Source organism: Malaya genurostris, chromosome 3, assembly GCF_030247185.1.
Source record: "Malaya genurostris strain Urasoe2022 chromosome 3, Malgen_1.1, whole genome shotgun sequence".
NCBI classification, from domain to species: Eukaryota; Metazoa; Arthropoda; class Insecta; order Diptera; family Culicidae; genus Malaya; species Malaya genurostris.
Genome location: NC_080572.1, coordinates 253214387 through 253229217, shown reverse-complemented (window position 1 = coordinate 253229217; position 14831 = coordinate 253214387). Strand labels below are relative to the sequence as shown.

At 35.9% G+C, this 14831-nt stretch overlaps 2 protein-coding genes across 4 annotated transcripts in view; both read right to left on the bottom strand.

Moving 5' to 3' along the window:
* The window catches only part of LOC131439252 (PAN2-PAN3 deadenylation complex subunit PAN3), a 72915-nt gene extending 71933 nt beyond the window's left edge, over nucleotides 1–982 (bottom strand). Inside the window, exon 1 of one of the 2 annotated variants that reach the window (XM_058610042.1) lies at nucleotides 843–982. The gene's annotated coding sequence lies outside the window, so the exon portion shown is untranslated. The remainder of the gene's footprint in view (nucleotides 1–842) is intronic. The other variant, XM_058610043.1, reaches the window with a different exon arrangement.
* A 3881-nt stretch (nucleotides 983–4863) lies between these two features.
* LOC131439318 (G-protein coupled receptor 52) overlaps nucleotides 4864–14831 on the bottom strand; it is a 46415-nt gene continuing 36447 nt past the window's right edge. For both annotated transcript variants that reach the window (XM_058610204.1, XM_058610205.1), the window contains one exon: nucleotides 4864–9911. In XM_058610204.1, the coding sequence (XP_058466187.1) occupies nucleotides 9335–9911 (577 nt within the window). In that variant the 3' untranslated portion in view covers nucleotides 4864–9334. The remainder of the gene's footprint in view (nucleotides 9912–14831) is intronic.

The window sequence follows — 14831 nt, the reverse complement described above, 5'->3', positions numbered from 1 at the left end:
CTGCACATCGCACGGAAGTGTGCTGAAAACAATGGTCAGGTCAACTACACCACCACCAGATCGTTGAACCAATCGTGGCTGTGTTGTTCCGAAACCAACAGTGTACAGTATGTATTCCAGCGCACACTAGCAAGCATACACCACGTAAACAGGGAAAGCATTAGCATAACTTGGTGAATGTGTGCGGCTCTGTGTATTTACAACGGTAGCATCATTTTCTTGGATTTCCTCAATCCCAATCGCACCGGACCGAACAGCCTTTCACACGGACCGTGTTTACACTACACTTTTGGCACTTTTCTCCGCTAGGCACGCATACCATTAAGCCGTGACACTATTCAATGAGAAACGAGATCAAATCCTTTTGACCTCGCCACTGTACGTGTAGGTGAGATGTGTTGTTTTTCCTCTCGGAACCATTCCTTCCAGACGAGTCGCTCAACAGTGTAAAATTACTTTTGGTTATTTTCAATTCGCAAAATCAGCAACGTCACTTGGGCAATCAGAAGGAAAATTGCCAGCCCAAAAAAGATAACACAAAATGCACTCTCTTCTGCCCTGGCAGTGCCACACATAGCGAAAAAGGCCACAAAGACACAACACAGCAAAGGTAGCCAAAGTGGTAGCTTTCCTTTCGCAAACTACGCGTTTTCTGCGTTATTCAACCTTGTGGTGGTCCGCTTTCGTTTGTCCTTGGCCACTTTTTATGCCACATCCAACCAGTGCCGAGCATAAGTTGCACAAAAATATTACTGCTGGATTAGCAAACATTGGTTCACAACAACTGTTAGCACTAACAAATCCCGTTTTTCAACCGCAATTCATCATTGAAAAGCCCGTACCTATTTCTCTGATGGGATCGTTTTCGTTACCTTTCCCCGAGACGAAGCAACCCAACTAGCTCACCACCGACAACACGACTACGACGATATCGCTGTGTGGCTGATTCGCTCGCTACACACAACACAACACAACGTATTCAGCAGCAGTAGCACCATCTTGTCAAAACGATGGGGAAGTTTTGCTTTGGAAATTGACAGCTCCGGCCAAGCTTTGTCTCGTTTTCGCACATTTGCACGGGTAATATGTTGTGTATACCGTTAGTCCCGTCTGGATCCCACCGATTGATAGATGCGAGAGAACGAGACACCAGCGTACCGGCGAGGGTTACCCGATTGAGCGATACCGAAGCAGAGTTGCCAATCGTTTGGTAGTTGCGGCTAACATAGATTTAGGCGTAAAACATTCCCAGCCTGCAACTGTTGGACAGTTTTCTTTTGCCTTTTCGAATAAAGTGAAGTATAGGTAAAAATAAAATTACTAAATCGATTATTTTAACTTTTGAGAACATGAGGAAATTTAATTGTGCTTTTGATAGCTGAAGTAAAAATAAATTATCATATCATCTATAATCATTTCAATTCAAACAACTACATTAATTTACATAACTGAGACCATATTCTAGACAAATTTTTAAGACTAAAATGAGGGCGTTTGAACTCAAAGTAAGTATTCTTGTTTTGGTAGAATTTCGTTCTTATTTGGTCGATTAAAATAAATCTAATTACAATTTGGTGTATAATAATCATTATATGATTTTAAATTCGTAGTTGCTCAGTCTCGACAAAAAGATTTCCGAGATGGACATCGCTAAGTACTCAGCAATCATTCCGGCCAATTTTGTACTTACGGAGAATAACACAAACAAAATCAAAAATTACAAACTTAAACCGGTTAAACTTTACGCTGGTACTCGTACTGTATTTTACAGTATTGCACTGTATTTTCGACCAAATACTGCTGAGGTCTTTTATACGTGTTTTTTCATGCAGTTTCATACGCAGCTTTTTTATGCGGATTTCCAAACTTATTTGGTTATTTTTCTATGCGGATTCCCGAAGCTAGATTGTTTTTTACACGAAAACTTTGAATAAACGCATGTCTTCGTGTAACACTGCACCGGTGTAGTGCAAATTAAGAACGAAAATACCATGAGAAAAGCATAAAACATCGAGATCTGGTGGTATCCCGAAATTTTTTCAAGTCAACTCTTTGACACTCAGAAAATTTTCGATTTAAAAAAAAAACGACGTTTTATGCATTTCTAAGACATTTGACATCTAAAACATTTCTTTTCGGTTTCAAAATTCTCCAAATCACAAAGTCCCGAAGTCAATTTTTCTCATTTTTTTAAGTTCACATCAAATCTGGACGTTTCATGCTTTTCTAAAACATTTGGCATCGAAAACAATTTTCTTCAGTTTTGCGATTTTTACTCGGATTTCCGAAGTTACGCGGATTTCTCAAGTTATGCGGTTGTTTTTACGCGGATTTCTGAAGATACGCGTTTTTTACGCGTATTTACGAAATTACACGGTTTTCTTTTGTGCAGTTTTTTACGCGATACGTATCCCCCGCGTAAAAAAGACGTCTGTATACACGCAAACCATGTATGGGCAATCCGTTCGCGAGTGGTTCGAACGAACTAGTTCTTCTAGAAGGATAAGTGAAGTGAAGTTCTTTATTAAAGAATTCTCATTCTCATTTCTTTTCAATGGAATTTAAAAAATAATTGAATTTATTTTGAGAGTATACAACTATACATACCACTACATATTTCAAAACGATTGCAGGACATAGGAATATGGTATAGTTTGCATTTTCAAGGTGGCTATTAAAAAGTACATATAAGAATGTTTATTGTAGATATTTTGAAAGAATGAGTACACAACAATTGTTTTTTTTTGTTGTTGAAGAACGACAGTTCTCAAATGTTTTTCAGAAGAAAAAAGTGTAATAATAAACGTGTATTTCGAAACGGTCGTAGTTCTTTGGAATGCAGTATGAATAGTATATATGGGCGACCACTGAAGAATTGCACAAACTTTGAATACATGCTGCATTTCCATTTGAAGAGATTGATACCAACGAAATATAGTTATTTGCTCTCGTACGGTTTTTGTTGATACAATCAAAGAACGAATGAATGATTCAGGAGAACTAGTTCTTTCGATAGAACTAACAATTTCCAAGCGGTTCTTTGATATGAACTGTTTGAATATCTCTAGTTTATTGATACAAATGCATGCAAAGAAATACTCACTATTAATAAATTTTACCACAAAATATAATTTTTGGCTCTCACTCTCACATTTTTTTCGTTCAACGTTTTTGTTTTCACTTACTTTTTTTTTAGAGATGGCAGAATCGATTTTCACAAACTTATAGATTCAAATAAAAGTGCTTGTGATCCAATACAAAATTCCTGAATATTATAAGAATCCGACTTCCGGTTCCGTAATTATGGGGTAAAATGTGATAATAAGTGCATCAACTTTTCTCAGAGATGACTGAGCTGATTTTCCCAAGCTTAGATTCAAATAAAATGTATACTAGTCCTTTACAAAACTTATAGGTTTCACTTGGATCCGACTTCCGGTTACTGAATTATAGGGCGATTAGCATAAAAATCCCAATATAACCCCAAAACATAGACTCAAATTGATATTATAAAAAACTTCTGAGTTTCAATTGGTTCTTAATTTCGGTTCCGTCCTTTTCAAAACTTATAAGATTCACTTGGATCCGACTTCCGGTTACTGAATTATAGGGCGATTAGCATATAAATCCCAATATAACCCCAAAACATAGACTCAAATTGATATTATAAAAAACTTCTGAGTTTCAATTGGTTCTTACTTTCGGTTATTCTTACTTATAAGTTTTGTAAAGGAATAATAGGGTAAAGTGTGTTAAATATTTTATACCATCACTCAAAAGAGTTTTAAAGTTTTTATTGAACTAAACAATGCTTTAAAATGGGAAATAAAATAATTATTTGCTGATGTTTTTTCGCTATTATTAGATAAAATGCGTTCTGCAAAATGCACTATTTTTTTCAAAGTCAAGGTACTGTATTTTCTTGATTATCACGCAAAATGTACTAGTTTTCTTCAAAAAATTATACGAGTGTTAGTTATACTAATGAAGGTTGCAGAAAGCATACCGCAATACCTGCACACTTAAAAAAATCCCTGTGATTTTACATCTTATTAGATGCACATAAATGGAGCGTCGCAGTTCACGCAAATTCATGTGGAAGAACATTTAATATTGTGTCTAAAGCTCCATGACATGAAATTCATTGAAATAAAAAAAGAACACTGATAGCAACCGCCGCGACTTGAACCGAGAATCATTGGATCGCAAGTTCGTCTGATAATCGACTGAGCCACAGAAGCATGCATCTGCTTGACCGGTAAAAGGTGCATTTAAATTCATACAGTCGCACTTGCTAGCAGAATGCAAGTTACAGTCGAAACCAGGAAAATTCAAACTCATCTAACATTAGGTCAATATAAATGAAATTTTCCGTCGTGCGACAGATTAGGTCTTTATGAATTACATCGTATGAGGAATTAAGACACCTGTATTATTCTCGCTGAATTTCGGTAAAAGCTGATACCGACGACTTTCGATTTGGTCGAGATGCACAGTCTGGATAAAAAGCGCACTAAAATACAGATATGAATTTAGCGCGAAACGTTTGAGAACATGAAAGTACAGAACAAGTTCCGTGTGAACTTTCTCGCTGCTTAAAAAAATACGTGGTAATGTTTGACAGTACTGATGTTGTGCGTAATTTAGAAAAAAAAACCGCATTCATGAGAATTGAAAGAAAAATGTTGTAATAATGATAGCTGTGTATGGATGGGTTTTACCTTTTTTTAATTATTTGTAACTAAATATCATTACAAACATAAAGGGAATATATAAAATTATTTCACCCATGAATGTTTGTATCGGAAAATGGTCAGATCTAATCGTTGGGTCGGGAACTAGAATTCAGTGATAAAAACATCATTTTAGATAATAATTCATTTTCAATTTATTCCCTTATAAATAAAACAGGACTTATGTTTACTTGCTTTTCTGTACGTCATTTGTAGCTTTCTATATTCTTTGCAATTTCGGGTCTACCTTCTGTTAATACAGTTTGTCTTCCTTCTTTGCTTATAAATTCTACATCTGCTTGTCAAAATTACTGACATTTATTTGTTGTAATTGAAAAGTTGGAAGCTTCTACAAATTGTGTACGATTCAATTTTCGCTTCTATCCCCATCCATTCATAAATTTCGACAATTAGATTATATTTTGCAGTTTGTTTTGCTCTATATTACTCTACATTTCTTTGCTTTTCTGTTCTATGTGTTTTTGCTTGCTGCTGTTTGCTTGTTTCGAATAATTGTAAGTTTTTCTATACCTAGCCTGCTTTGCGCAAGATAATTAGTGTATCGTTTTCACGTGGTGTGAAAATTAAAATTATTGAGTTAACAAATCAACGAAAACAACAACTGTCAGTCACTTTGTAAACTGGACAGGGCTTTTTTTTCATTGGTAACGCAATGCCTGCTCAATCCGAGCGATCATTGTTCGCTTCCGACTACTATATGGATCAGGTTATCATTATTTATAATTAATACAGCCACACAACCTAGTCTGCACAGCCTACTACGAATACAAAAGGTTTCATCGTTCACTCAATTTACTACAACGTTTAGAAACTCAACAATTTGCTATTTCCAAAAATATAAAACAATGAGTCAACATGACTAGTAGTTTGCTTTTGGTAATTGTCGCATGGTTCGGTTTCACTTCAACCCATTACGACCATTTTCAAGAACTAATACTGGGAAGTGAGTAGCATAGAATCTTATATCAAATAGAAAACTTTTCTGTCAGCTCAAGCAAAACTTTGCTCAATTTAGTTAATTCGCATTTCATCGCACCATGGTGCCACTACAAGCAAGATACTTTTCGTGTTTTTTTTCTGATGTGTAAGATAAAGTACCTTTGGGGTCATCTTCTACGTGAATTGTATTAAATATTTGAAAACACCGAAGAGCTTCATTTTTATCGGCTTCTATGAGCTATATAATTTTTATTACGATAAATACGCGATAAGTAAAGTTCATTATTTTGTGACACTTTCTCTGAGAACGGGGTTTTTTTTTGGCAAAAAAAACATATGGATCTATTAGAAAACATGAGATCACGCACATGGATGGTTGAGATTACATCTTTAATTTCGCAATGTTGATATACAGTTTTATATTGTAAATACACTCGTCAAAGCATGCAATTCAATCTGGCCGAACAGTTCCAGTTCCGTCTTTTGGGGTAAGGCCCATATTCACTAGTGCGTAAACGATATCCCACATAAGCAAACTAGCTGAATGTGGGTCTTAGCACAGGACGCAACTGAAGGCATGTTCCTTACCAGTTTATTCAAGGTGTGTTCGTGTAGAGCATGTTTGCTATGATAGTATATGTTCTGCTGGATTTTACATGTAGGCCTTGTGGAAACATATGTGCGAAAGAAGCAAAATTCATGGTTAGAGAACAGCGGAGATTTCAATTGGCACGCAAAGCGAACAATGTCAAGCCCGTTTGAATGAACGTCAGCTGTCTTTAAGTACGGTGCTGAAATCTCCGTTGTTTTTTAAATATGAACTTTTCCTTGCGAAAGTTTGCCATTATATAGTGAGTAAATAATTCGGCTTCTTCTGACGAACGGATTCTATAAATACGAGAAGCTCTTTTGGGACGTCTACTAATGCGATCTGGTAACACGGTACTCTTCCAATTTTTTGAATATATTTTTACTGATTTAGATGTTTTATTTATATATTAACTTTGAAAGTTTGTTGAAGTTTTGAACAAGAAAATGCGACAGTTTTCAATCGTCTACATAACAATGTGATGTTTCGTTTCCTAATTGGAGTTGTATGAAGTTCGTTAGTAACGATGCGAGGAACATTTTAAAACAATAACAAAACTAAAAACTCTGATCAACAAATATGAATGTTAACAGACTATTATTTATTGCAGGAATTGTGTTTATTCTTGACATAAACATCACTAGTGTTGTTCTCCTTAATTTATTGAAGAGTTAACGTAATTTCGGTCAAATCTGGTGAAATCTAATTCAGAATATTCATTGTTAATGTTTCACCGGAAAGCATTAGATGGGCCGTTACATAACCTTAAACGGAGAAAAAATAACCACATAAACTTTTTTTGTACACAAAAAACAACAAATAGCATCGATTGTGCAACACAGTCTCCATTCTATTTTCTACTGTGCATTTTCGACATAACTTTGCGCATTTTTACTTGGTTCAAATAAATATATTTAACGTTTTGTAATTATTTACAGCACCAAACTGTGTTTGTAGAAAATATTCACTCGAATTATTCGTTTTGAACCAATGCTGCTACCACTGAACAAACTTCGGTTAGTAATTTCACTTGCTTTTGTTAATCAGATTTGAGTGAAATATGTACACGCTCATGCGGAAATGCATCTTCACACCCTTTTAATTACTCAATTATTTCTCATGCGTCATGTAACTTGCTTATGATTTGCCCTAAATTTTTGTTCAATACAAGATAACTAATAATGTTCAATCTGTATAAAATGATTGAAGCTAGTTCGATAATCGATAACTACATTAGCAGCTTCTTGCAGGTATTACTTTTTTTTCTCTCTACTAGTACAAATTGTGAAATGCGTACGACATAAATGAATTAGTCTTCGCCGATGCACCTCATCGTCTTTATTTTAGTTCGGTTTGAATTCTCACTCAACTGTATACTAGAAATAATGATTCCATTTAGGTGTATATATTGTTGTTCATACAAGTTTTAAACTGCTTTTATTTTCGCGTTGTCTTAGCTCTGTGTAAGCCCTGAAATTGTTGTTCTAGTAGCTGAATATTGTTTTCGTTTTCTTCTTTTATTTTTGGTTGCATTTTACGAAAGCATCATGATTGTGGATTTTTCAATTCCTCGAATGGTAAAAGCAGCACTGTTATTCGAAATTTGAGCTTCTACTAGTTTTGCATGTTGAGAACCAATTCAATAATCATTTTTCTTTTGGCAAACAGGAAAACATAAACAAGAATGCGTCAAATTATCAAGAACTTTACTTCTTATCTATGATTTACTGTTAGTTTTTGGTGGATAAATAAGTTGTGAGGGAGTTACTAGTATTGAATCATAGTTGTGTCTTTATTCACTTCGCCGTAAGAATCCGTCGGTTTCATTTCACCACAAAGTAAAGAACAAACTTTAATTGAGTTGTACTGTTACTATGTCCAAGAAATGTTCCAAAAAAAAACAATAATATCCGGAAACGTCTATAGTTTTTTTTTGTCAATCGAACTTTCTTATCTGACAGTTCTTCAACTGGATGTCGTGACCCATTTGACCTATTTATCCCAAAATTTGTTCTTATTGATTTCCACTAACATTACGCCAGTTCTCTGAACGCTACGAAAGACGAGAAATTTTCAAACGTAAAATTCATACATATGCTGCGTGGAATTTGGGAAATAGGAGATAGGTCACGATGGAAAATATCTTGAATTGAATACATTATTTTTTAATTTGTCTGAGTGAAGTTTAAAAACCCTCAAAATTTATTTGTGCACCAAACCAGAAAACGAATTCAGAGAACGAATTCCTCTCATTTTAACAGCTTTTTTTTTATTCGTTTTACGAATTTTAAAATAAATGAATTGATGTGATTGTTATTATATCGAGAAGCTTGCACATCAAGTAGTTGGTGAAATGAAGCATTTTGGTTATACTTATCTGGTGAAATTGAACAAAAAAGAAAAGATGTGTTTCACTAAAAATGACTGAAAATTCGTGGATTGTGAGATTTTTCGTGTTTAGAGGCTGGAAACAATGAACAACTGAAATCTTTCAACGAGAAGTCAATCCTTAAATTCAGTTGTTTTTTAACTTAAATACGATAAAAATAAATAATTCATATGATGAGCAAGAGTCTTTTGGTGAACCGTACTTTTCTACCACAACAAGATATTAATTATGCAAGATTACGTTTCTTGTTTTTTTTTCTTTTTTCAAGAGAATGATTGTTCTGAGATTCACTATGGCGTTCAAAATTCGCCCTTATAAGACCTTCACGTCTTTAGCTTACGTTGTAGCTGAATGATTATTACTTTAATAATAGTTATAATAGTACATGTTAAAATTACAACAATTTAATTGAAGTTCTTACTGTCTTAGTTCAAAAGATGCCTGCTTCATAGTAGCACATAGTATAATGTTTTCGATCTTCATTAGTTTTGTTTTGTTTGTTTGCTTGTTTGTTTGTTATAAATTTGCTCTTCTCGGAAGATGATGTGTCTAACACTTTAGTGAGCGGTGGTGGAATTCTGTTTTTTTTCTTGTCTCTTTCTCGGGTGCGGCAGGGGAATGACATCGCAAAATCTTAGTTAAATTTTCTCCCCGGATGACTGCCTAATCGTCCACATCCAGCCCGATGAGTTCGGCTTGCAGACGGCCCTTGGTTTTGCAGCAGATAGTGAGGAACAGTAATCGCACCAGCAGCCGGAACTGCTGGGACATGCTGGACATGATGACGATCTTCCAGAACGAGTTCAGTATCCCCAGCCAGACGGCCCCAAACTGGATCAAGGCGTTGTCGTAACGTTCCTCCATCACCAGTTCGTAGATCCGCAGCCCGATGTACGGTCCCCACGAGACCCAGAAGGAGAAAACCAATGCGAATGACATGCAGTGGCTCGGGTTGGCCAGATTTTCGGCCAGTGCCGTGGCGTACTCCTTATCATGGATCGGTGCACCCGATCGAACTTTACGCATCATAGTAAAGATGTAGCCATAGTTGTAGACGATCGAGATGACACTCGGCCCCAGGACCAGGATTGCCAGCGTTGCACTATAGGCAGCCATGTTGCCCCACTCGAGCATACAGATGTGGGTCTCTGGATTGTAGAAGGCCTTGTTAAAGCCAAGCAATGGTGGACAGCACAGCATCGCTGCCGAGATCCACGTGAAGGCCATCCAGCATTGGCATCTGTCAGTGTGATTACAGTATTGTTTGTTTTTGTTTTGTTTACAATGTTTTGCGGGTGGCACGTGGGGTCCAACAGTACATTGGTGGGCGAATCGGCGATGGAAGCGGGACAAGAAACGAGAGAATAAGAGAAAACATTTACGATTAGAATACTGGAAATTTTTCATATTTTATTCAATAAGCATGTACGCATGTATGTATGTATGTATGTATGTATGTATGTAAGCATGGAAGTAAGTATGTAAGTATGTATGTACTTATGTAAATGTAAATTTGAATGAAGGAGACTATTTGTTACGTTGGATGACATTGGCAATTATTAATTTAACATTTTAGAGCAAAATTGAATACCCTAAACAACTAGTTTTAAAAAGATTTTGAGAATATATGAATATTATCCGTCGATTAATTCATTTGTACGATTACATCTCCGTAACTTGAAGTTTCAGCCATATGATCTTCGAAATCGATCCATAGCCCAATTCTAGTCTCGAACGAGTCTAGTAAGTGACAGCCATTTGAACTTCAGACTTGTTTAATGAGCCATCTTCGAGAAAGTTAAGCGATGAAAAAATCAAAGCGTTTTGTCGGTTACGTCACTTATACCATTATATCTCCGGAACCAAAAATCACAGCTGTTTGACTTTCGAATTTTATCAATGGCTCAACAGTAGCTTTAAAACGAGCCTAAATTTGTTAAAACTTGTTCACTCATCTCTGAGAAAATTGAGCGTAAAAAACGCGTTTTTTTCGGTTACGTCACTTATACCATTATATCTTTGGAACCACAAGTCACAGCTATTTGATCTTTGAACGTGATCAATGGCTCAATAGTAGTTTTGATTTTAGCCTCAATTTGTTAAAATCAGTTCTGCCATCTCTTAGAAAATTGAGCGGTCGAAAACAACGCATTTTGTCGGTTACATCACTTCTACTATCATATCTCCGGAACTAGAAATCACAGCCTTTTGATCTTCGAATTTGATCAATGGCCTAATAGGCTTACAAACGAGTCTAATATTGTGAACATTGGTTCACCCATCAATGAGAAAATCGAGAGGCAAAAAAACAACGCGTTTTTTTGGTTACGTCACTTATGCCGTAATATTTCCGGAACCAGAAGTCACAGTTATTTGATCGTCGAACCCGATCAATGGCTCAGTTGTATTTTTGAATCGAGCCAAAATTGTTAAAATCAGTTCTGTCATCTCTTAGAATATTGAGCGGTCGTAAATATAGCATTTTGTCGGTTACGTCATTTATACCATCATTTCTCTGGAACCAGAAATCACATCTATTTGATCCTCAAACTTGACAGCCGATTTTTTTCCTTGAAATTTTTTTCGAAATAACACCAGGTCTTCACATTTCATAAATTTTAAGGACATCTGAAAAAATGATTTTTTATTTAGGAGTTTTTCATGCAAAAAAAAAGATTGTAGAGTAAATTTTCGAGTGAAATTAATTTTTATGTGTTATTTATAAATAATATATAGGGTGATTTTTTAAGAGCTTGAGAACTTTTTTAAACAATAAAACTCATAAAATTTGCAAAATCTCATCGGTTCTTTATTTTAAACGTTAGATTGGTACATGACATTTACTTTTTGAAGATAATTTCATTTAAATGTTGACCGCGGCTGCGTCTTAGGTGGTCCATTCGGAAAGTCCAATTTTGGGCAACTTTTTCGAGCATTTCGGCCGGAATAGCCCGAATTTCTTCGGAAATGTTGTCTTCCAAAGCTGGAATAGTTACTGGCTTATTTCTGTAGACTTTAGACTTGACGTAGCCCCACAAAAAATAGTCTAAAGGCGTCAAATCGCATGATCTTGGTGGCCAACTTACCGGTCCATTTCTTGAGATGAATTGTTCTCCGAAGTTTTCCCTCAAAATGGCCATAGAATCGCGAGCTGTGTGGCATGTAGCGCCATCTTGTTGAAACCACATGTCAACCAAGTTCAGTTCTTCCATTTTTGGCAACAAAAAGTTTGTTAGCATCGAACGATAGCGATCGCCATTCACTGTAACGTTGCGTCCAACAGCATCTTTGAAAAAATACGGTCCAATGATTCCACCAGCGTACAAACCACACCAAACAGTGCATTTTTCGGGATGCATGGGCAGTTCTTGAACGGCTTCTGGTTGCTCTTCACTCCAAATGCGGCAATTTTGCTTATTTACGTAGCCATTCAACCAGAAATGAGCCTCATCGCTGAACAAAATTTGTCGATAAAAAAGTGGATTTTCCGAATGGACCACCTAAGACGCAGCCGCGGTCAACATTTAAATGAAATTATCTTCAAAAAGTAAATGTCATGTACCAATCTAACGTTTAAAATAAAGAACCGATGAGATTTTGCAAATTTTATGCGTTTTATTGTTTAAAAAAGTTCTCAAGCTCTTAAAAAATCACCCTGTATAAGCACGATTTCTTGACAGTTTACTCTTTTACCAAATAGTCCCAATAATTACCCGTTTGTTTAGGGTTCTTCTCAAAAGAAGGTAAAAATGGCATATTGATGAAGCAGATTATACATTTTGGCTAGGAAAAGTAATCTACTTTTTCACTAACAAATGTTTTTGTTTAGTAATCACATTTTATACAAATACAAACATGATTGGGGAATGTTACCAATATTTGTGGTTTCAAATGATTTCCTTCATAAATACCGACTGGCCTTTCGAGTATTGCAAATCGTCTAGAGAGATATGATCTTAACCAATACCAGATTACCGTTCCCAATTCCAGAAGTACCGGAAAAGCAATCATGTACTTCAAACCAGGAATCACTCCAATTTCTCAGAAACGACTGGACTAATTAGTACAAACTTAGATTCAAATAAAAATTATTGTTTCTCCATAATTTTGTAGAATTTTGTTCGGATTCGATCTCCGGAGATACCGGGTGAAGTAAATCCATCATTTAGAGCGATAATGCAGAAAACGGACAAGTTGTTTATCTAAAATTATAGGTTATGTCAGTTACTGGTCGAACAAACAGATTTCAGTTGTACCGATTCCAAGTTCCCGGTTCCGAAAGTATCGAAAATCGTGACCAAATTTTCAAAAACGGATTTCTCTTCTTGGGAAAGCTTATTCGATTTTCACAAACTTAAACTCATATAAAAGGTTTCACCGACGACGTTTCACGGTCTGATAGATTGCAATTGGCTTTTATTTGGATCCTTCCGCTTCCAGTTCCAGAGCAATAGGGTGAAGTGAAAATATCCAGAAAATATGTGCGGAGAAAAAATGCGTTTCGTCGTTGCGTCACTTATAATCTTCAAATTAGATTCATAACTTCATAGTGGCTAAGTTGGCTAAAAATTGGTTCGGTCATCGCCTAGAAAATGTTGCGGAGAGAAAATCTTTGAAAATGTACACACACAGTCATTTTCAGATCTCGTCGAGCTGAGTCGAATGGTATATAACACTAGGGTTCTCCGGAGCTCCAATCAAAAGTCGGTTTCTCCAGCAATTCTGTTACTTTTCTATAGAGAAAGAAAAAATCAAAGAATTCTTCTAAACATAATTGAAAACTGTGATGATTATGCTAGTTCATAACCTTTTTTGTTATGTTTTGTCTTATGGAGAATCTCTTATGTTGTTTTCGCTTGAGAAAACTGAAATTGACGAAGAGTAGTTTCATCAAACAAACACTTTTTCTGGACCTGTTCTGGTTTCGCACTTATAAACGGGTATTTGAGCAAACCTCATGTAAGAACTAGGCTCGAAACTGACTCGATTTTCAGTTCAACAACGTTGAAACTAGGCTGAAACTAGCTTCAAATAAACGGTTTGACAGCAGTCAGGGTGGAAACTGGGTTAGGTTTGGCATCAAGTGAAAACAACATTAGTTAGATTTATGAAAACATGAGTTTTCTGAGAAAGGTATCATTATACCACTAAGTTGATTAAAACTGGTTTTTGTCATAGACGGACGTTACCAATCAAAAACATTGAAAAAATTTCTGATCTAGTTTTACACCGATTTTGAAAATTTAAAGTCGATTGACAAGATGTTCCAAGATGCATAGTTATGTTTTGGTTTTATAAATCTGAAACCAAGGATTGCTTTTATCGTACTAGCAACTCTTCACACGATTAAATCAGTGCCATCAAAGAGAGACGGATATCATCGTAGCAACAAAAAACCGGCATGGTTCATATAACATAGAATAGACACCAGTGCGAGAGCGAATTTCTCTCGATGACCTGTCTGAGAATCAACGATTAGCTCGCTGCTGTGAGGATTCTCTCTGAAGCAACAAACGGTCGCATATTCTCGTTTCCCGATCCGATTCTGTATGGGCAGAGGATAATTGCGATAGAATCATTTTACTATTGCCGCTTATTCTAACTATGTGCTATAACCTTTGTATAAGTGGTGTCTATGAAAATGTATGTGAATTCTCCACACAAGGGTTTTAAAATATTGCCACGTAGTATGAGAATCGTCAAGTCGAATCGTTGATTTGATTTTCTGCGATAATTGTCAACTCTCTCTCTCTCTTTTTCAATTCCACACTGTACCAATCATTATCAGACTGTAAATTTTTTTAAGGGCCGTGAAATACTCAGAGTATGAAGTGGAGCGAAGGAATGTAGACAAATTCTCTCGCAGTTCATGCATTGACAGACTCGAGTTCTTGTAGCATCTTCTACCGGATTGAAAATGTTGTATACAATATTGATAAATATCGAGCAGCTTCTTTCAAATTTTCGGCAATTACCAACACTGTTTGAAACTGTTAAGAGAACCGTGGAAATATCACAGTCCATATCACAGAAGCAATCCAGTACTCATACTATATAGAATGGAAAGTCCCGGGCCTCTCACAGAAAAGACGTGAATAGTTTCGAACCGTGTATATTTTTGTTGAGAACAATACAAAATTTCATGACAATCTATCCAATA